Source organism: Colossoma macropomum, unplaced genomic scaffold, assembly GCF_904425465.1.
Source record: "Colossoma macropomum unplaced genomic scaffold, Colossoma_macropomum, whole genome shotgun sequence".
In the NCBI taxonomy this organism is placed as follows: domain Eukaryota; kingdom Metazoa; phylum Chordata; class Actinopteri; order Characiformes; family Serrasalmidae; genus Colossoma; species Colossoma macropomum.
Window position 1 is genome coordinate 16,393,289 of NW_023494784.1, and position 23,671 is coordinate 16,416,959.

The 23,671-nt window shown below is 38.6% G+C and overlaps 1 protein-coding gene across 1 annotated transcript in view; it reads left to right on the plus strand.

Moving 5' to 3' along the window:
* Positions 1–23,671, plus strand: part of nalcn (sodium leak channel, non-selective) — a 161,225-nt gene that overhangs the window by 67,170 nt on the left and 70,384 nt on the right. The window contains exons 13-16 of the mRNA XM_036579146.1: positions 5,317–5,484; positions 9,874–10,065; positions 14,975–15,112; positions 17,316–17,390. Of these exons, the coding sequence (XP_036435039.1) occupies positions 5,317–5,484; positions 9,874–10,065; positions 14,975–15,112; positions 17,316–17,390 (573 nt within the window). The remainder of the gene's footprint in view (positions 1–5,316; positions 5,485–9,873; positions 10,066–14,974; positions 15,113–17,315; positions 17,391–23,671) is intronic.

Below are 23,671 nucleotides of genomic sequence, written 5' to 3' on the forward strand. Positions count from 1 at the left end.
AAAGGGGGGCTAACGTATTTTGCGAGATGCAGCTATATAGGAAGTGGACCTGATAAACAGGACAATGCATGTAGGTACAAGGTAGATACACCTAATAAAGTGGCAAGTGAGTGTATATTAGGTGTGTAAAGTTGCATTGTGATACCATTCAACTACATTTACTTTGGAATGTCAAAATTAATTATAATCAGTCATAAAAATATATAAGCATATAAAGTATGCTTACATGTTTTGACCAAAATAAAAGTCTTGTCCTGTTTTTAAACATAAAATTCCAACTGGTTGATTCCACTGTCGATTGCTGATTATGTTAGCGGTTAAGCAGACATGCTAGGCTTAGACATGCTATCTTGGCTGTATCTCCTAGATGCCATGAAGAAGATGGTTGGATAATTTTAACGCTTTTATTTCTCAATCAAATTTAACAATGAAATAAGAGGAATACTGTCTGTGTGTGTGTGTGTGTGTGTGTGTGTGTGTGTGTGTGTGTGTTCACTAGGGGTGCAGGAAAAACTCAATTCTTAGATGCATCGCGATGCGGACGTGAATGATTCTGAATCGATTCACAAATGTCATTTAATTTATAACGTAATGTTGACGGAACGCAAAAGGCGGAACTTGGAAGTGCGGAAGTGCAGCGCCCGGACAGTCTGTGGTGGCACATAACAAAAACACAAGTGGAAGAGCGAGAAATCTGACCGGCTCCCTCTGCATTAAAGCCAGGTTAGGTCAGGAGTCGCAACCCAAATTTTAACATTTTGTCCTTTCAACAAAAATCAGACCACCTTGGGAGCCGCAACATTTAATGTCCAGTATGTATGTTTCAGTATGTATTAATGTCCTAGTATAGGCTAAACAATATAAATGAAAATGCAGATTTACTTCTCTCTGCTTTAAGCTTTATCTATAACCGCTTTCCTCCCATCTCCGGCAGAAAACTTTTCCTCAGAAGTAGATCAGTTTCTTGCAAAATGTCTCTCAACGACTTTTTTATGAGGCTGAAGTCACTTCTTATTCTCCAGCTTCTTGTTCGAATTTAACTTAAATTCTAACTGAGGCGCCGAATGTAAATGCGGCACCATTTAAGGTGGAACGGGAGAATTCGAAAGAGAAGCTGACTTCAGCTTCACCACTTTTTAGTGTGACAGTCTCTCGTTGCAGATTTAACGTAACAGGAAACCAACTGCGCTGCTTATAAATGCGAATGACGCATCGCTGCTATGTGACCTGCAGTCTGCACGTCGGTTCTCAGTCGTTGCGAAACAGGGCTTTCGCGCTATGTTGCACACGTCCCTTCTCAGGGATACTTTACTGACACAGCGATTCCCCCCCATCGTCTCTACAACGAGACCAAAACCGAAGTTATAAAATCACTAAAGAAAACGGGTAGAATAGCTGTAACGTGTGCTGCGCGGACATCCACTGCGACTGTATCTTATTTCACCGCAACTGCGCATTTTATTGCAGATGAGTAGCAGCAGCTTCTCGTGCTCCAAACAAGAGCACTGAATGAGAGCCTTCTAGTTCATTTGCCACATCACTTCCATTTGATTTATTAAAAAAGATATTGGAAGTAGATTCATTATGGATCATTACAAATACTTTGCTTTAAAAGTACCAAGTCACTTTAAATAACAGTAACACCGAGTCACTCAGTCACTTTAAAATGTATATTATCTCTATATTCTGTGTATATTTTGTGTATATTTTGTGTATATTTAATATATTTCAGTTGGTTTTTCTTGTATTTTTATTTTTACTTATTTACTTTCTGTAGAGTGATTAGCTGAGCCTCACCACAAGCATTTCAATGCGTAAATGTCCTGACATGTTGTGCAAATGACAAATAAACTTGAAACTTGAACTCGAAACTTGAGCTCACACAGTGAGAAAATATAAATGCTATATAGAAAAAAAAGATGCATCGAGATGCATTGATAATCGTTTCATAATTGCATCGCAGCCCTCTGAATCGTAATCGAATCGTGAGGTGCCTAGAGATTCCCACCCCTAGTGTTCACCTATTTATGCAGAATCGTGACAACAGCAGCCAAATCCCTTGTGTGAGTGAGCTGCTGATCATATCAGAATGGATGAGCAGATTAGATTTAACTGAAACCTATCCTCATCATATTCTGCCATCCTAAACTCTGAGATTAAGTCAGGAGTGACAGTTTGGCTGCAAACAGCCTGCAGGCACACTCCATTTCTCCGAGCTCTAGGCGTGTGTGCGTGTGTGTGTATGTTTACGCGCACGTGTGCTGTCTGCCACGCTCTGTCTGTGCAATCAGTATTCAGGTGGCACGGCGGGAACAAAGACAGATAGAAGAGTGTGGCCACCCGCCCACTCCCATCTGAAAGGCAGAGATAAGGCGAGGAATGCACACTGCATATTCACAGCCCAGCTCCCAATCCATATCAGCTTTAATCCAGTTCACGTTTCCATCTGAATCCAATGAATACATAAGGACACCGGCTAGTTTTGTCTTCTCTCTGTTTTTTTAGCCTGTGCACCTGTTCCCTTTCAAAGCTACAGGCATGTTCATACTTCTTGTTGCTTTCCCTAATGTTTATATTTTTATTAGCTCTAACTAATAAACTAAAATGATTAAAAGTGTAAATGGTTATATATACTGCCTTTTCTATGTTATAGAAGACCTGACTACACTAGAATTGATGTAACAAATCATTTCCTCCAACAGCAGATTGGGAGCTGTGTAGTGGTTCTGTCATGGTTTTTCTGGCCAGGTTATACTTCCCTTTGTCCTTTCCTCTGTCATCACCAAGCTCCACCCCTGACCTGTCCTCTGCATCGTCTTCTCTCGTGTCCTACCTTCCTAATGTCTGTTCCCAAACTATACATAGATAGTTCATGTGTGTATGTAGGCCATGTGTTTCTGTCTTTGGTTGCTAAGTTACATCTGCGTCCGTGATTTTCCTTCCATTTGCTTTGGTATAGTTAATGTTTTGTTTGGTTAGGTTTTTGTCTTAAGTGCTATTCGGACAGGATTGTACATCCTCCCACCTCCTGCCTCATCTACATTATAGTCATCCAGCTCTGTTAGAGCATATTAAGCTGTATCTTGTAGGGCGATAGGACGATATAATCAAATATTGTCAATGATGGATAAGTAACCAGATAGTGATGTGTAAAGACAATAATTGGCATTTTGGGGAAAGAACATAGAGAAAACTAGAGAGGACTGATTTACCTTCAAACAGCTTGTAAATTTTGTAGTGTTTCACCCTATAGAAGAAGACACAGCGGTTTCCACACAAACTTGCTCTCAGTGAAAGAAGGCTTAACCAAAAAGGTCCTGGTAGAAAAAAAGCAGACAATAACCGCAGCAGAACAGTTAATCCAGAGGAAACATGTAAATGTTTTCTGAAATCACTACAATATGTTAGGAAACTGGGGTTCACATTTAAGAAGCATGTGGGCGAACACCCCAATAGTCTGTGTGTGTGTGTGTGTGTGTGTGTGTGTGTGTGTGTGTGTGTGTGTGTGTGTGTGTGTGAGTGAGTGAGTGAGAGGCAGGGGTGGTTGTTAAGAAGCTGCCTGATTCTCTCTGCTAGGCACTGTTATGCTAGCTTTACTGCATGGCTTCCCCTTCTTACTTTACATTAACTTAAGCTTGCCTCAAAGGGGCTCTAACCTGGAGAGAAAGCTCTTCTGATCCTCGGCTGGTGTTCTCAGAAAAAAAGATAATAAACGGTATGATTGAATAATATAATTGAATAGTATGGATGCATAATGTTTTCTTTACTTTTCCTGTTAAAACATTGCCTTATCTTTGAGTCTTTAAAATGCTAGTGTGTGTAACGTAAGTAAAATGTGCAGTATTTTCTGTATGGCTTAAGTGAGCTGGTGGTTAACTGAATTATGAAAACCCTGCTGTATTGACGGAAAACGCCTTGTTTTTAATGTGGAAAGCCTGTGGCTGTGGCTTTACCCAAGGCTTATGACCACTGGTGAGGTTTGGGATGTTTATTGGTATGTTGATATTTGGTTAATGCTCAAATAAGCATACACACTAAAAATATAATTGAAAGTAGGTGAAGGCTGTGGCGGACCATGTGTGTTTGTTTTGTAATATTATTAATGATCACGATTTTTTTAAGTAGAAAACATCACGCTAATTATTATCAACTACATTGTTATCCAATTTATATTCTTCTCTTGTAGTATTATTATTATTATTATGATTATGATTTTTTTTTTTATTTATTTATTTTTTTTTTGATGTGTAACTCATCCCTCAGTTTTTTGAGATATCAGCAGCTCCAGATTGTCCGTTCTGATTGTGTGATGCAGGCTTGTATACAGCTTTTTGATAAGATGCACGGATTTCGTGTGGCTCTTTTTTCCCTTAGGAATGAATGGGATGAAAAATTGCATGACAGTCTACTGTACTTCCGCTTGAGCAAAAGACACCGTTTCGCATACACTCTCTCAGCGCAGGCCCGCAAGCACGGATTCAGTGTTGTTCTGACCCACACTCATCTGTTTGTCGTTTCTCCCATAGAATCTCATTCATTTTCACCACTGCACAAACTCTATTACTTCCTTGCCTGACAGCCACCAAACTACATGTCCTCACTCAGAGCAGGTGCTCAAGCTCTAATCTACAGCCATACTGACCCGCACTCCTCTATGTGTCGTTTTTTTCACCCCATTCATTTTCACCCAAACCCCAGCCCTGTTTTTTCCTTTGCCCAACAGACACCAAAATGCATAGACTCCTATTCATTTTCACCCTCAAACAAGACATATACTTTCCTTTGACTAACAGCCAACAAAATGCACGTCTTCACTCAGGACACGTCAACAAGCTCTAATCCACAGCCATATTGGCCCGCACTGCTCTATATGTCGTTTTTTCATGCCTCGTTGAGGGATTTTCAACAACACGTAGCTAACACTTGCTAACTCCGTATGAAAAACTAAATACACACCCCATACACCATGGCAAATGCCTAGCAGTAATTTAGCAACAGCATGGGATACGATAGCAACTGCCTAGCAACACTTTAGCAACAAAATGGGATATCATAGTAACCGCTGCACAACCATTATGCGTTTTCTTCAGGAGTTGCAGGTTTCTAGTTATTTTTAGATATCGCCTAGGCCTAGTATATTACATTAGTCATGGGTTTCAGGTCAGAGTTTTTGCTCTGAGAAGACAGTTATTTTAACCCATTCCCAGAGGCCGCATCCTGTAGAATGCCTACATTAGGACCTAAGCCATCAGCCAGTAATGTAAGTATCTCTCTTTCTCCCTCTCTCTCTTTCTCTGTTTCTTTCTGGATGTCCAGGTTGCCTTCACTGTGCTGTTTGATCTGGAGGCTCTGCTGAAAATCTGGTGTCTGGGCTTTACAGGCTATATCAGCTCCTCTCTTCACAAGTTTGAGTCTCTTCTGGTGGTGGGCACCACATTGCACATCTACCCTGACCTCTACCACTCTCAGCTGACCTACTTTCAGGTAGGCACACTAACTTGCACATGTCAGTTCTACATAAGCTCATGTATGTACATATGGGTTAATATCTCAGGTCATCTTCAGCTCTTTTAAAGATGCCATTATCTCACTTCTAGCCCATTGGAAAATGCAGAGAAATTCTGTCGCTTGATACCACGTTGTGTTTGTAAGAGTAGCAGAGAAGACATTGTATTATGATTTATGAAGGGGGACAAACCAAATGCTAAGAGATTCTGAAATTAATGTAAACATTCAAAGGGTCTGCTTTTCACTCAAATAGTTATGCTGATAATATCATTTGTAATGTTTTAAATTAGAAAGGAGTGCAAAACAAGCATATTTATTTTAATATATGAAATATATTTATTTATGTATGCTACTTTCTTGCTAGTCTAATTACGTCATCCTAAAATTGTGCACAGTCTTCCCTAGTATTAATTTGTATTAATTAGTATTATATATTATATAATATAGCTGCACAGCTCTTCCAAAAAGTGTTTAAAATGCAAAACAGTTTCACATATACAGACAATAATATAGCATTCAGAGAAACCCTGTTTTCTTCATGTTCTTAAGCTCCTGAAGGAGATATGGAAATGTGTAACTTTTTTAAAAGGGTGTTTCATCCTCTGTCTGGGGCTATTTAAAGATAACCTGGGATTTGTCTGATTTTTAGATCTCACTTTATCTTCTATTTTAAAAGAATTTAGACTTTTTGACAGGAGGTAATTGAGGATATGTGTGTGTGTGGCTACAGTGACCTTGAGATAAGGGTATTATCTGGAAAGGTGGTGAACCATTAATTTCCGGGGTATTAGACCAGTTAAATAATAGCATTCAAGCGTTGTATTGGAGCTTCCCTTTATTACTCAGCTAAAGCATGCTTATTGTATATCTGCTCTGGTAACAAAGCTGTTTTGTAAGCTGTTATGACTGAGTACTTCTACTTTAAAATAAACACGTTTGGTTTGGTTTTAGTATCAAACAAGCAAGGTTTTTTTTATTTTATTTTTTTTTATTTCTATTTATTAGAGTAATAGACGACAGGTCCGTGATTTTCTTCACGACCATCTCAGACGGATCTCAATGTGGAGGCAGCACCTGCTAGATGGTCCAATGGTAATCAGGCGCTAATGGGGGGGTAATAATGCATACTGCTGGTTGCTGTGGTGGAGCTGGACGAAGACGGCTCCAGGCAGCTGGAGGAAGATGGGAGAAGGGATTGAGGCTGCTTTTTTGTTGACAGGCCTCATTAAGGACACAACCTGCACTCCGCTCAGTCCTCTCTGCTCTCCACAGGAGGGGTGGGGCGCCAGCCGCATGCCACCACGCTTTATGAGCAAAATATTCTTAGCTTCTCAGTGTGTGCGGGACAGCGTGTGTTATACAAGAACAGCTTGTTCGATGATTCAGCCTCCATTTTGAACTAGGAAATGAGTCACCTGAATCATTAAGCCTATTTCTTGTTCTTGTTGTTGGTCACACAGGTTATATGATTACGATCAGTCGAGCCATGTTGTATTTTTGTGTTGTTTATGCTCCTCAGTCAGTTTTCACTGTTTCTTCCTTCTGCTTAAGGCATTAAGGCAGATCATTTGTAAAGAATTAGTAATTCAGTCCTGTGGAGGAAAATGATTACTTTGTATTAAAAAACTATTTGAGTCATAATTCTGAATATCAGAGTGAACACACATACTTACTATGCTGGTGGCGTAAGGCCCTATTAAGAACAATGTTGCGAATACAGTTCAAGATTTTATTCGCTCCCTAGAGGAAAGCCTCCTAATTCATTCTGTGTTCCACAGCTAAAGGTCAAACTAAGCCTTTGTCATCTAATTTGTTAAAAAAGGACACAGGGAAGAGAACTCTCCTCTTGTGAATAGTCTTTAATCATAAATGTTGCTCCTCTTCACATTTAATATGTTTTCAGAGTACTTGTAATCAGTGGAGAACTGACTATTAGAGCGATGCCTTCACTTCAGGCTGTAAATGTCAGAACGGAGCCAAAAAACAAGACAAAAAGCCCGCCTCTAAGACAAATTCTTTACCCTTGTGGATTTTCTGATAGTATGTTAAGACTAAGCTAACAATTAAGCTTGTAAATACTACTACTACTACTACTACTAATAATAATAATAATAATAATAATACATTTCAAGTGCCTTTCAGAACACCCAAGGACATTGTACAAAATGTTGAAACAATACAATTGTAAGTATTTTTACAATGTTATTAGCACTGTAAAATTAAGAAGTATAAAAATGACAGCGGCAGGAATACTGCATTAAAAACGTGTAGATTTAAAAACCTTAATGTTATCAGAGGTTTGAGGAAGGGTGTTCCACAACCTTGTGCCAGCGTTACTAAAAGCACAGTCACCAACATAACTTAGTGTGAAGAAGAGTGAGAAGAGCAGATTCTGCGATTTGTCACTTCAAAGTCGCATGCGTATGTTCAAGCATACATATTTTATTTTTTTAGCTTTTTAGTCAAATAAATACACTTATTTTTCTTTATTTATTTTGTTTAACAGTTGCACTTCTGAAATCAGGGAGTGCCGCAGCACTCTCAGCACCCTTACTTCCCTGGCCTAGAGTGACATTGGTTCTTACAATATTGGTCCGATCCATCAGAAGTCAAAATGTAATGTCCATTCCTAGTTACGTTGGTGGCAAGTCTGGCATGTAAGGCCTTCTGTTGAGCTCCTGAAGGACTATCCAGTGGGAGAGCTCGCTTAACTGGAGCTGAACCTAGATACCAAACAGGAAAAAAAATCTGAATGGATAATTTTGATAACTTTGGTTTTCAACCAACACTTAACAATCAAATAAAAACTTTATTTAATACATGCAGAGTTCACATAAACATGATGTTTCTGTTGAATAACAATGAACTAAACTTTTTTTTTTTTTTCAGAAATTATTATGACTTCTCTTAAGGCCTAGAAGGCCTAGGAGATGTCCTCTCTACTTATTAGTCCAACATATTCCTATTCATTTCAATCTTCAGAATGAGAAACATTTTGCACAATCGCTATATATATATATATATATATATATATATATATATATATATATATATATATATATATATATAGCAATGTGTGTGTAAAATAACAGAAGAACAGTTCATTTACCATGAAGAGAAACTACAGACCATTTTAGTGGAAGCAGTTTGTTTCAGCCAGACCTACGTACCGTTAGATTACACGTGCTGAGTTGTTTAATAAGTCCATCCAGTAGCGGCGTGACAGATGTGGACGTGCTCGTGCTATGACTTGGCCTTTTCCTCAGATCCTGATAGAGGATCCTTTAGGCTCAGTGATGAAGTAGTTGGAAGAATCTTGGGCATGAAGCAGCTGAGTGAAGCAGCTGAGTGCACCGCCTGGATCAATAGCCATTCCCTACACTTGATCAACATTTGACCATGATGCATTGCTCGCAGATTTGTTGTCACCCAGAGCAATTTGGGAACTGCTGAAATAACAAAGGAATGTACAATATTGTTATTTTGGAGGAAAATAAAAATCAATGTGTGCTGTTTGTTTTATATCAATACTTAATCAATGCGTTCCTTTGTGCCCCGTATTCATTAGGATGGTACTGAGTGTGATGTTCTTTTCTCTTTCTTGAGTTAATGTTGCACTGGTTTAAGAATAGCGTTGTTTTAATTACCTCAAACTGAAATCAGCCTTTTTTGTTGACCTTTTTTAACTGACCTTTTTTCCCTTGTTAGTTTGATACCGTATCATGTTTCACCCCTCCCTCCCACCACCCATTTCTGCAAAAAATTTGTTTCTGCAGCTGTTAGCTTTCACACAACACACAGAAAGTGATATGAGTGCAAATTCAGATCTAAAACGATTAATTGTTCAGCCCTGGTGTTTGTTTATTTGAACTTGATGTGCTGTTTTCAGTTGGGAGCTACTAAGTGTTCACAGCTAGGAAGCAAGATAGCTAATCAGCCTATTTGGACACTTGAGGCTTTAACTTTAATAGCTGTACAGAATGAACAAAAACGACAATTAAATTCTTAATCGCAATTATTTGCATGGCACCTAAAATATCATGACCATGACAGATCTACCTCCATTTATCATTGGGCAGAAATGCTCAGCAAAGTAACAAGGTGCTTAACACCACAGTTCACTTCAAAATAAGTCACAGTACAGAAGGAAAATGCGCTACGATTTCTAATTTCCATTGACTTTAAAATTCGTAAATTCATACAAACTTCAGCAAAATTAAAAATTTTGTCTGGAATGCTTATTTTAAAGAATGAACAGGTTTGCAATTAAAATTGTTTAATTAGAGAAGAAACCAAAGTTTTTTTTGTCTTTTCAAAAAAATACACCCAAGAGAACAGAGCTCTGAACGTCTTTCATTCCTGCAGGTGCTGAGAGTGGTACGGCTGATCAAGATCTCACCCGCATTGGAGGATTTTGTGTACAAGATCTTTGGCCCAGGAAAGAAACTGGGCAGTCTTGTGGTGTTCACAGCCAGTCTACTCATAGTCATGTCTGCCATCAGTCTACAGATGTTCTGCTTTGTGGAGGACTTGGACCGCTTTACCACCTTTCCAAGGGTAAAATCTTTTGATATGTTAATCCTTTAGACATGTGGTGATTGACTTTAGCAGAGGTTAGCTATAGTGCAAGTTAACAAACTCAATAGCCAGGTGAGCATTGCAAAAAAATCACCTGTCTAGCAGATACAGAGCAAGATCAGCATCACTCTTCATGCCCTTTAACTGCGTTAGCTTTCTCCAGATGTGTAGTAGGAGGTTTGTCCTAGCTTTTCATCCAGCTTTCATGAGTTTCATGAGAGCTGTGAACAATCTAGCCAGATTAGTTAGTCACCAGCAAAGTCATCATTTGTATGTTGTTATTGTAATGTGCTTTTATTATCATTCTTATCGATACATATTTTAATATCTATGTATATTATAATTATTATAGTAGCAAATGAGTCACAAGCCATAGTTTTTTCACATATTTCAAATGACAAGCAGAGAGGTGCATACTTATGGTGTTATATGTATCAGACAAATCAGCAGAATGTCATAAACAGCAATTAGCTTACTTCTGGGTGGACAATGCAGTAGATAACATCGGTACCTATTTAAAAGCCATTGGAAAAACAGAAAGCTTTGTAAAACAGATTTTTTTTATACAGGGTAATTCAAAAAGATTAATCCAATTTCAAAGCCCCATATTTTTATAACCGTAAGGCGCCTAGGAACCAATCACATACCAATTGAAAGAGGGGGTCATAGAGTTTCTGCCTGTCACCGGAAGATGGCTCCCTTCAGTCTGCGAGGAGATGGTGACCCCTGAGCAGAAAGCGTTTTGCGTTCCATCATAACTGGGCAACGTGATTTTTGTCGACAGTGAACCTCCAACAACTCAGAGCATTCGCTGTTGGTTCCACATCACTGGATGATCTCCGAAATCGCATTGAAAGAGCTGTGAGTACAGTGACACCCGACGTGCTCAGTCGAGTATGGGATGAATTTGACTATTGCGTTGAAGTTGCCCGTACAGCTGGAGGAGGTCATATTGAGTACTTGTAAAAATACATAATAAACTTTATGCTCACTTAAACCATTTACAATTTACTACAATGTTTTGTGATGATCTGCAAGTGAAATAAATCATTTTGAAATCGGATGAATCTTTTTGAATCACCCTGTATAATCATGCACCAGCCACATGTTTGCAGGGTTTAATAAATTTTAAAAAATTGATTAGATTAAATGAATTCCTTCTCCTGCAAAGTTACTACTTTGGAGATGTTTTTCTTTGGAAAGCGACAATACTTGCTAGCGGTTTGTTGTCGATTGCAACAGTGTGTTAGGGACGAAAAGGGAATATCCTAGCATAGAGCATAATATTTTTGGTTATGTCTCTCATCTGAGGTGGCTGCTTCCCATCGTCTACTTGGTCGATAACATGAAATTACTGACCCTGCCTATAATGCATCAAGTGGCTTTACTGCCTTTTAATTTGGTTTTCTGCTTTAAATAGCATGATTTCTTTGGTCATGTATCACAGTGCATTCAACAATACAGACAGTATTGTGCTTCTCTTATATTTGGGCCAATTACTTCAAATTAATTCACACTGTTAACTTAGTTGGTAGGGTTTGGAACAAACACCTCCCAATACAAGGTGTTTGACCCTCTAAATTTCACCTGGTAAAAGTAATACTTAGTTGTTTTTTTTTGTATTTTTTTTCAATGCTGTTTTTAAAAAGATCTTTTTGATTTCTTTTAAAGTGAACTTAAAAGATTTAGGTTTATCATTAATTGAATTTTTAAATAAAACTTTTATACAAAAAAATGCTATCGCACATTTTCTTGTTACTAACAAAATCCAAAGAGTTTGTTTTAAACTTTTTTGTTTTAATAAAAATATTATGATTTTTTATGTGTCCAGCTGTTCAAAGCTGCATTTGTTAGTCATGTACTGGCTTGCACTTTTGAGTTCGGCACAAAATTATTCAGAGCAAAAGGCTTTTAGCCCAAAGTACAAGTCATTTAAAAATGGGTTTTGAACTCTAACTTGGAGCCAATTTGGAGGAACGATCCACACAGTGATAGGAGTCACGGTAGCACACAAAGTACCAGTTCTCCATGCTGATACATTTTATTATGCCCGAAGTAGACATACATGCAGCCCAGCTACTCTGTGGGCAGATTTTAATGAGTTAAAATGGACAAAACCTTTTTACTGACCATATGTTAGATAAGACAAGGTTAAAAAGCAACAAGTAAAAAAGGCTTTTGTTTAAAAAAAAAAAAAAGAAAAGAGTGAAAGGAAGCTTTTATATATATAAACATAGGAAAGCCTTTTGGAATTTCTGTGCTCAGAAATATTTGGAAACAAATGCAGACTGAAACACCTTCCAATGGCACCACAGTGTTTAATTTGTCAGCAGATGTAAGACATCATGCCAAGTTCTTTGATACTAAGTGCTCGTGAGATGGGCTCTCATTAGCCAAATCTTTTTTATCTGGCGTTATTAGCAGGAATCTACTGATCCCTGTTTGTGCTGAAACTCTGAAGGCCCCAAATAAACAGATGCTGCTTATTTCTGAGGCTCGTCTTTCTGGATGGCACGATAACCATTGAAGATAATGATGTTTACCCTGTTCCCTGGCAATAGACCTGTTGCAAAATCTTTATCTGCAGGTCCTTGTAGCTGCAGCTGGTGTGACCAGGATTTAAGGCCAGCTAGACTTAGATCCCCAAGACCTTAATTTGACCTGCATGGGGAAAAAGTGGCTTTAAAGTGAGCCCTCTCTGTTTTGTTGAGTATATTGAGAGCAAAAGTCAACATCTCTGTAGTTCTCCACTTTAGTGTTGGTGCTGATACTATACTATAATGTCATTGTAACGTTTCATGCATGTTTGTGGTGGGATTAATCTGCAGTATTAATGTAGCTAGAAATAAATCTCAGTATTTTGTGTAGTTACTATTAATGTTCTGTGATTTCTCCAAAATACATCAGTTATTGTATCAGTTTTACTGATGCTGTAAAAGCACTTATGTGTCATTTTATCTAGGGCTGTCACTGTTGATTATATTAGTAATGAAGTAATTTACAGATTAGTCAGGCAATTATTTGAGTAATTATAGTTTTAAAAAGAGCAAACAATAAAAATGACTAAAAACAAACCATGCGTAGCCTCCCAAAATAGATTCTGAAAAAGATTTCAAACATGAACATTTGAGCCTTTTAAAAGTATTTAATTTAAAATGATATACAAGAACAATGAGGGTTTGATATACTATGATTTTGTGCATATTTCAGGTGCATATCCGACACAAACTGCCCTTTAACAACTTAGCTCTCGACATTGAATGTACCTGGGTTCTAAACTATCTGGTGTGCCTCTCGAGCACATGGTCCTGTGCACAGTTTGCGTGATTAGTTCAGGCCTTAGTTAAACTCAGAGTTAATTTCAGGCACATTGTGAGCACATATTGTGCTTACATCCAGGAACACTTTGCTCTACCATACATACATAGGTTCATATGGACATCTAGACCTAAATGCAGTGAAGCTATGGTTCTTTCACTCCTATAATGATCATTTATTCATTTAATTAGAATTGTCTGTGTATTTCAGGATAGATGCAAAATGTTTCAACTTCACATTTTGAATCAAACCACTTTCATTAGCTCTGTGGTGGTCATTTAGCATGGTCAGTCACATCCGCTTTCTTACTTAGTTATTTTGTGGCTTCTGGCAAAATCCTCAGCTCTGTAATGTAACCGTCCTCCATTCTCAAGGAAGCTGTAAGTTGATGAGCTGTGCAGTAATACTCACTTTACGGAATGCTAGAGAATTTGTGCCTCTGCTCATATTAGTTTTTTAAACAGCATCTCATTCTCTTTAACAAAACTCTCCATTGAAATGACCATATCAGGCATGGTGTTAATGCCTGTCACTGTAAATATAGCAACACTAATTGGCAATAATATGACACTAAGTTAGTTTAGCAATTCCCATTCTGGAGATGCAGCTGGCAGTGCTACTTTTTAATATTATTTGTACCTATTATTTAATTAAATATTATGATAATCCCCAAAGTTTATGGGTTCTAATTTACAGTTTAATTAATGTTAAGCATATTTTACTGGTAAATACTGATTATCATATCTGTTTTTCTTTTTAGAGTCCACAGATCTTGTTGCATTTTACAACAGGCAGGGTTGCCAGGTCCAGCCCAAAGTCTCTAGCCCAGGGTTTGCTACCATTACCAAAAGCTGAAACTTGATCATTTTCCCATAACAGCATTTTCAAACTAGTCTGTACCAAGTGCACATGCTGTACCAAACATTCCGCAGCATAACTACAAATGCTATAGTACTACAAAACATTCTGCATAACCACAGGTTATGTAGATGTTTGCATGCTCTGCCCTGATCATAATGTTTGACTACCAACAATGTAAATCTCACATATGGATGAAAAAAAAATAAATAAAAGACATCGAAATAATATCACGTTGATCCAAATGGGATGGGGGGTGGTTGTTTTACAAGGGGGTATGTTTTTTGTGTCTGTGGCAAAAAATGCATAAAAATGAGTTTGTCTATCGCTCTTTTTCTTGCCAAGGTAGATACCAGTAGGAGAATTTAAAATATGAATCATTATGCAAATTGCCAACTAATCAATGCTGATTCATTAGGAAAGTGCATTTTAATCAGTGATTTTTATTGAGTAATCGAGTTTACCGAGTAATCGTGACAGCCCTAATTTGAACATGATTTGTGTTTATAGCCGCCTGCAAAAAATCCTAAATCGAGACAGGCCAATTAGTGGTACCTTATTAAATCACAGCTTTGATGTGATGCATTATGAGGCTGCTACTAGAGACCGCAGGCACTTTCTCTGTGTCTCTGTGAGCGGGGTGGAGTGTCACGTTTGAAGGAAGTATAATGAGGGAGCGCAGACTGATCGTCCCTGTGTTGTTTTCCCACAGGCATTCATGTCCATGTTTCAGATCCTCACTCAGGAGGGCTGGGTGGATGTCATGGACCAAACCTTGGTGGCAGTGGGGCACATGTGGGCTCCAGTGGTGGCCATCTACTTCATCCTCTACCACCTGTTTGCCACTCTGGTAAAAACACTCTACTCAAATTGGTTTTATATTGGATATTTCAAATTGCAGTTCTAACATTTTTTTCTTGAACTACCCCTGAGAAAAGGAAGAAAAAAGGCAAAGCTAGTACACAGAAGAAAACTTAATTCTTCAGCTGTACTTCATTCTGACTCCAATGGAACATTTCCAAAACATAGCATTTGTGATCTGAATACAGTGTTAAATATGGCCAACAGGCGGCCAGCAGCAGCATACTACCCCTTTTATACAGCCACAAGCAATGTAGTACCATTTTGGAAGTGTTTTTGGAACATTTTTCGATTAAAAACAGTTTGCCATGTAGAACATCAATAAGCACATTTAGATCAATATGCATGGGTACTCAAGAATTAGTTTTTGCCATTGGAGGTGCTGTATTCGAATACTGAAATCACCAGTCGGGTATTTTTTGGGGATATATATTCAGACTCATTTTGATATCTCAGTGTCTGAACAGCTATCCAATAAAAACTGCAAAATAAAAAAAACTGCAACTTTTTTAGGTGCCAGCACTGGTGTTGCACAAAATTTATCATGCATAGGAGTACATTTCAAAATAGCCAAGGAAAATCAGTTTTTGTGTAACATTACGGAGATGTTCTAATGAACTAGGACTGTAGCTAACCGCTGTAGCACTGGATACTGATGGAGACTCGTTGTGTTTTTGAGGTGTTTTTTTTCTCTTAGTGGTTGATGTCATGTTAGTTCGTAATAGATATAGATAGATGTATAATGTATTTTAACTCTTTCTAGGCCAAAAGTTAACATCATCTATTTAGTGATAAAGCCATGCTATTTCTTATTAACGCATCCTTAGGGGTGCACACACATAAAGGTTCTCGCGTTTAGAGTAGCAAGGTGTAGCATAACATACATTCTCATAAATATGACTTAACATTCACAGTTTGCAGTTCTGTTAAAACATAAAATTGCCATTTCACCAAATTATTGGTCTGTATGTTTTCTCTCGTCATGTGATTTCAGTGTTTGGCTACTGGCACTTTGAACGGTTAACTGACTTAGTCAAGTACCCCTGCACATCTCTATTATATGTAATTGTTAACATAATTCACTGACAGAAAAAAACCCTGTATATTATTCCGCGAGTCCTCATCAGCATCAAACTTTGTACTGGTTAGCTTGGTAACGTCTGTTAGCTGATTGGCTCTTCTGAAGAGGCAGCCTCTCTCATTCAAGTTTTCAAGTAATACGATTGCTACATTCCACATTCTGGTTATCGGTTGTCTACAATGGAAGATTTACTGCTGTATGTCTCAACAGGTTTACTATAGATCTTGCATAATCGTTCCTCTATATCAATCAAATTGTCTTTGATTACCAACTCACTGTGGCTGTAATTGCCCATCACCGTGGTTGGGATGCCTGTTCTTGTGTTTGACATTTGACAAGCACAGATGAGTGAAGAACTGCTGTTTAAATCTGACATTTGAACACGAGCCTAACAGTAATGAGAGAGCAGCCGGAGCATGTAATCAAGGAACGGCTGAATCGCTTATTCATCCCCTGTCAAACAGTTTAAAAAAAGAAAATAGAAAGTAAAGTTAAAAAAAAGAAGAAAATGAATGGAGTCTGTGTTCACTGCTTTTGAGAAAAGCCCTAGAGATTTTATAAGTATGTTGTGCTTGCAAATCTCATTTATTTTCACAGCATTGCGTTTTGTGATTTTGGACAAAGCTTATTTGTCTAAGTTAATAAGACAAATGATTTATTTTTATCAAAGGAAATTCTAGAATGTAGTTCCAGTTGTTGATTTCCTCTGTATCTATAAGGACTTGTATGTTTAATATGTAATTGTGCCATTATTCTGTCAGCCTGGCTTATGTCAGTATGGCTCTATTTAATTATGTTTGACTTTACACTGCCAATAGAAGGGATGTCTGTGGCATACTGACAAGCCATTGGGACGTGAGTCATACTGCCTCCCAAATTAACTGCCCATGACCAGCCCAACCCAAATAGGCTACTGCTTATATTTACAAATATGTTGGTTCTCAACAGAACATGGAACTGATATAGTAGTACTTCAACACTTCGGTCATGAATGGTTTTAGTTCCAGACATTTGATATGTTTTAGGTCCTCAAAGTGAAAATAGAAGTTGTTTGTTGCTAAGCAAATTGTTTAGTGTGATGATTTTGCAGCTGTGTTCTAATGTCTTTCAGATCTTGCTGAGTCTGTTTGTGGCTGTTATTCTGGACAATCTTGAGCTTGATGAAGATCTAAAAAAGCTGAAACAGGTAAGACTTCTGGTTTTAGAAATGACCCACCTTATGTCACCTTAGCAGGGCAGCTACTATTTGCTGTAACAATGACACACGCTGTCATCGATGTGAAGCACCACTCTTATGAAGCACCAAAAGCTGATGATAAAGGTATACTGCGATATTTAGAAATGATTGTGATGTGTCAAATTTGTAGTACATGTTTAAATGGTCAAATATACACATTCCACCACGTTTATATTTTAGAGGAGTTCACTGATTGGTGGTGTGATAGCTCACTTTGTGGTTGAAAATAAACTGCAGTATGGTTTAAGTTAAGAATTCTAGCAAGTGCGGTAGCTTAGCAGTGCAAACAACTATTTTCTGGGGAAATCAATAGTAGTGGAGTTGTGAATTAGAATTAGTTCTGGTTTAATTTATTTCAGAATTTTAGCTCAGTAGTGAATATTGAGTTGCCCTGGCCATGCAATTTACTGGCAGGGAAGAGCTCTATTCATTGAAGCCTAGCATGGTGGTGAGAGCAGTCTGGCAGTATTTGAAAAAGACTTAAAGCCCAGTTGACCACACAAGGCTTAGCTTTGACCAGTCACCACTTGACCACTTGAAAAGCTGTCCAGCCTGGAAAGTGTTGCAGAGATACCCGATGCTTTCACACTGCAGGAAAAGGGATGTGGCATCGCAGTTGGCCATGAAGAATTACCACTGCTTTTAAAGAATTACCAAGGGTGGCTACCGGGGCTGTTTGAGCTGTGTGCAGGACAAAACTGTCGAGACAGTGGCAGGATGATAGCGCTTGAGGTATTTTTATCTGTCCATTCAGATAGTAGATAACAAAGAGCCTACTGCATCAAAACCACTCAGCTCAGGACAGAAGGCTGGCAAATTGGTGCAGGCTTGCAAACAACTGACAAAAAAGAAATGACCCATCTAACATGGCCCCTCAAACAATGCTTCACAGTGGCCATCAAGTGCCTCTCCTCGGTACAATGGTTAAAGCATGTGAAAATCTCCTCACCAAGGAGGCTTTCCAGAGTTTTGTGAAGAAATTGTGTTTCAGACTAAGTAGTACAAGGTAACGCCAGCTTTCAGAGTGGCTTCTGAAATAACTGACTGTGAGAAAATGATGACGGGGTTGAGCATTTTAGTGCCTGTGGGTTTGAATGACAAAAGATTTGGTGGATAAAAGATAAAACATGCTTTTCTGAAAGGAACAGAGAGATATCTGAACAATCAATGGAAACATCAGAACTTAAACGAACACCCTGTGAAGTATGTCTACATCTTGTACGCTCTGTTTTCTGTGTGTTGCGCAGGGTAACTATGACTCATCAGTTTATTAGCATATGAAAACATGACATGGCAGGGTTTTGTGGTTACAGGTACTGAGTTCCTGGCAGTGCTCCCTAACAGTAAACAGTGAACAGTAATAAGGCACCTCCTTCATCAGATGCAGATGAATTGCTGTTGCCATAGACAAACACACTTTGGAGCTTTGCTTTTTTTGATTGCAATTTAGACCATCCAAATTAAGTAAAACGCCAGCAGAATGTTTTTTTTGTTTTGTTTTTTTTCTGAACTGTTCAGTTGAATCTCAGCGTAGTATAGATTGCATTCATATAGGCACTCAACAAAGAGTTATCTGTCCAGTGAAAACTAGCGTCTCTACATTGGTTGAACGCAGTACTTGTGGTTAGTTATTCCCTGGATACTTGGTGTTCCTGGTAGACATCATTGGATGAACATTGAAGTTACACAACCCCTCATACTTCAGACTACCATCAAGGAATCTGGTGGGTTACCATTGTGACCAGGAGCCACCTGCTGCAGGGTTTGTGTGAATCCTTAAAAAGTCTTAAAATAGATTTGACAAAAATGAAAGGTCATGCAATGTCTGAAAATGTCTTTTTTTACCATAAATGTTCATGTTTTAATGGATCAGGTATCAACAAAGTATCAAGCCTGATCCAGTTATGATTTTTTGTTTGTTTATGGGCTCTGTTAACTTCACGTAGAGGAGTCATAAATGGATATTATTCACACCCTGCAGCAGTGAGGAGGTGCTTTAAGGTGAAAAATGAAAGCTTGTCATCTGCAATGCCTTTGCTTCTATTGTGTTCGAACACATTTTGTCACATAAAATGCGAATGTGCAGTTATTCTAGTTTGTTTTCAGTGTACAAAATAGACTCTGGCACACTATTGCGAGTTGCAGCCAGTTGAAAGTGAAACTGTCTCAGGCACCGGCCACACCGTCGTGCTTCTCGTTTAAAGTGGCTGTTAGCAGAAATAGTACGTTCAAATCTGAGAGAAAGGAGCATCTACAGCACGTGCAGTGTGAAGCAGTAGTGTATAAATGACACTATAAATTGAATCTTACCTGATTCATAAGTAATTATACAACAGTTAGTTCCGGCCACGCAAGCTGATTGGTTGAGAAGCGTTCTAACTGTGCTGTTATTTCGCCATAACGGCACGTTTTTTCACAAACACTGTGTCACTCCACTGAGACGCCATTACTAAGCAATGATATCGACAGCTGTAGGATAAGCTCAAGCCATTTTAACGTTTTTACTTCTTACATTGTGCCAAAACAGAAAATGGATACTTTTAAGATCACATTTGACCGACAGCCGATTTGGTCAGACTCTGAAGATCAGATTACACTAAATTCCGAAACTGTCCATTGGTCTGTGTAAGGAGCTGGAGAATTAACTACTGGCTGTGCAGCAAGTGAGCAGAGGTCATTACTCTGACGTAGCAACAAGCTTCTTGTTAAGGAACTATAATTTGGTGGAAGGAACTGCTAACATTAAAACATATTAAATGACACATTCACAGCTTTATTTATTTAACCGTTGTCTATGAGCAATAGAACATCCAAGGTCATGTGCCATTACCATTTCATTACCAATATATGCACATATTTGTTCAGTATTGTCATTATATGCTGTTACCTGTTCCTCCTTGAACATTCATTATTGCACTGCCTTTTTTATCTGAGGATAGATCTTATTGCTTATCTTTTTGCATATTTTTGTATGTTTCTAGTTGTTTATATGACTGTTCTGTGTTGTGTGACTGCTACTGGCTGCTAAATTCTCTTCGGGATCAATAAAATGTCTCTCTGTCTGTCTTATCATGAATAACACAGCCGTGATGATCTACAGCATTAACACAGGGATAATACGGCAATGATATTATTTCGCAATAACACACTCCCTCTCGTGTTCTATTGCTTAAATATTAAACATCATACGAAATTGTAATTTTGCACATTAAAAATGAAGTCAGTTTACTGTAGTATTCATTGGCAGCCTAGATTTTTAATATTGTGCAGCAACCCTGTACTGGCACAACCAACTACAAGCCACAAATGATGGTCAAGATGATGCTTCCATGCACATCCATGTGAAAGAAAGTGGTCTGACATGGCCAGCACACTAAATGCTTCTAAGAAACTTTCAGTTACTTTTAAAGGTGTGTGTTTTTTTCTGTCGAGTGACTGTGTCCTGCTCCCAAAGGCTCACTGTTTTGCAAGCAGCTTCCTGTGCAGAACAGGCAGCTGCTTGCAAAGGTTTGCTATGAACTGTTTAAAAATGGAATATGAGAGTCCACCTATCAATATTGGTGCAGTTCTGGACATTTTAGTGTGCGGTGTATTTTAGACAGTCTGTGCACCCTTGTGGGAAGTGCATCTGAGGCTGAGACTCCACAACTCGCAACTACAAGGAAATAGTTTTATGTAACTCATTACTGTTTTCTAGAAAGTGCTTTTAATAGAAAGTCTAAATTCTCACAGAATCCTTTGTAGCCACCTGTGTCGTGTGGTGCTCTTCTCCTTCTCCTGGAATGTTTCCAACATCTGGACATGCCTAGATCAGTTCTCCCTTAGCTACAGCTGACTGATCTGCTGTTCAGCCTGTAAAATTGCCTATTTTACAGGTGCTTCCAGCACAGATGGGGGCAGACCAAAAATAGACTGCTAGATTATGATTGCTCTCTAAGAATACAGAGGAAGGGGAGCTTCTATAAACAGCTGGCTTCAAAGCAATTCACAGACTGACCTTGACTGTAGCAGGACTAGTTCATCCTCATGTGGAACAAATAAGGACTAGATGGGCTTTTGTCCTTTTGTGTCCCGCTGTTGATTTGGTGGCTTTGTGGCGGCTCTGAGGGTTTCTCTGAAGGTTGTTTTTGTAGCTCTCAGTGAACAGATTGCTCTCCGCTGTGATAATGTCATCAGTAACTGCCTTTAAAGGGTTTTGGCCCCCTGCTCTCTCAACTGTGAGGCACTTGCAGGCAGCAGTGGGAGTGCGGTCTGAGTCACGAGATGTGTTGGACGGTGTTTTTCTTGGTTTTTGATGGAGCTGCAAAGTTAATAGCAAAATATGATCTTAATCTCAGTATTTTACAGAAACCTCACAGAATTCTGTGCATTTTTGTCAAAAACTATTTTGTCTTTTTGGTCATCTCAGACTTGTAGTGGCTCGAATACTCTTTCGGTCCTGATGTTTAGCTTGCTTTCTTTGGCACAGCCTCACAGGCAAAGCAGAACATTTTGTCAGAACGTTAATCAATACGTTTACTCAGTAATAAGTAATAAGCTGCTGTAATGAAACTCTAACTGAAATGGTAAGAAACAACACATCCCACCAGTCAGGCTCCTTGATTATATAAAAGTCATTGTTCAATTACAGAATCATTAATTGTACTACAGTGGAAAAATGCAGCATTACAAAAAAACACAATCAATATTAATAAAGGCAATAAATTGAGAACTGGATCCTCCATTTGTACTTGCTGTCCCTGCTGCCATTACCAACACACTGCAGTCCTGATGCGCAGTTTTTTCTCTGCTTTATTATATCCTAATTAGTTCATTAAGGTCTTAAAGGGGAATTCCACTGTTCTTTAAAATTTTCTGCATATTTCAGTCTTTGAGATATTAACAAAGCGACCCGAAGTGTTTTGATGTGAAATGGTTTATTGTAGAGAAACTTACTGACCAGTGGTGGTGATAGGAACCAGGGGTTCTGATTTCTACAACGCAAACATAACCATTTTATGGACCTTCATGTGCCTAATGAGTTTTTGTATGTGATGTTAATAATAGTGAAATAGTGGTAAATCTGAAGACAAAGGTTTTCTTTGGGTAAAATGTTGCCTTACAGCACTCTGCATGTGCCACTCCACCATAAATATATTTCACAGGCCTCAGGCACCATATTTATTACCGTTTCATGTAAGAACTTAATGTAAGACAGGTTTTAGAGACATTAAACTCTTCGGATGTCTGGTTCCCATCACCTCTAAGACAGTGCAGCTTACATAAAATCACTCTGAATTACTTTTTTTACATTCAACATGTAACTGTTTTATTTCAAACTTTAGAGTCCAACCCACCATAAAAATGTCATGGCCAGTAAAGTTACTTGGCATACCTGTTAGCTAGTTAAACTGTTGATAATTTAACTAATCATCTGCTTGCTGAAATATTATCGATGTTCCTGGAGCGCTCCAGTCATTCTCTCACTAATGTGACCACATTCAGTACTCCTGATAAATCATTCCTCTCCTTCTCAGCTACCTTCTGTCTTGTGCCCTGCACTGATTTGCTGCATGCATACCGCCCTTTCCCTGCTTAATGTCGCCCTCATAAGTATGCATGAAATGCAAATCTTATAGTTGTTTATGTATTCATTTAGCCATTGGGGAGATCTGAAACGTAATTTTGACAAGGAGGAATTAGAATTGTAGATCTCTCAAACTATATTTTACATCTCAATAACTTCATTGAAGACATCTGCAAAGCTGTTATGAATAGTCTTAACTTTAAGTGTGAAAATGATGTCTCATGCTCCCTGAACCACTCTTTCACAGTTTGAGCCTGATGAATCCTGGCATTGTCATCTTGGAATATGCCCGTGCCATCAGGGAAGAAAAAATCCATTGATGGAATAACCTGGTTGTTCAGTATATTCAGGTAGTCAGCTGACCTCATTCTTTGGGCACATAATGTTGCTGAACCTAGACCTGACCAACTGCAGCAACCCCAGATCATTGCACTGCCCCCACAGGCTTGTACGGTAGACACTAGGCATGATGGGTGCATCACTTCAGCCGCCTCTCTTCTTACCCTGATGCGCCCATCACTCTGGAACAGGGTAAATCTGGACTCATCAGACCACATGACCTTCTTCCATTGCTCCAGAGTCCAATCTTTATGCTCCCTAGCAAATTGAAGCCGTTTTTGCCGGTTAGCCTGACTGATAAGTGGTTTTCTTAAGGCTACACAGC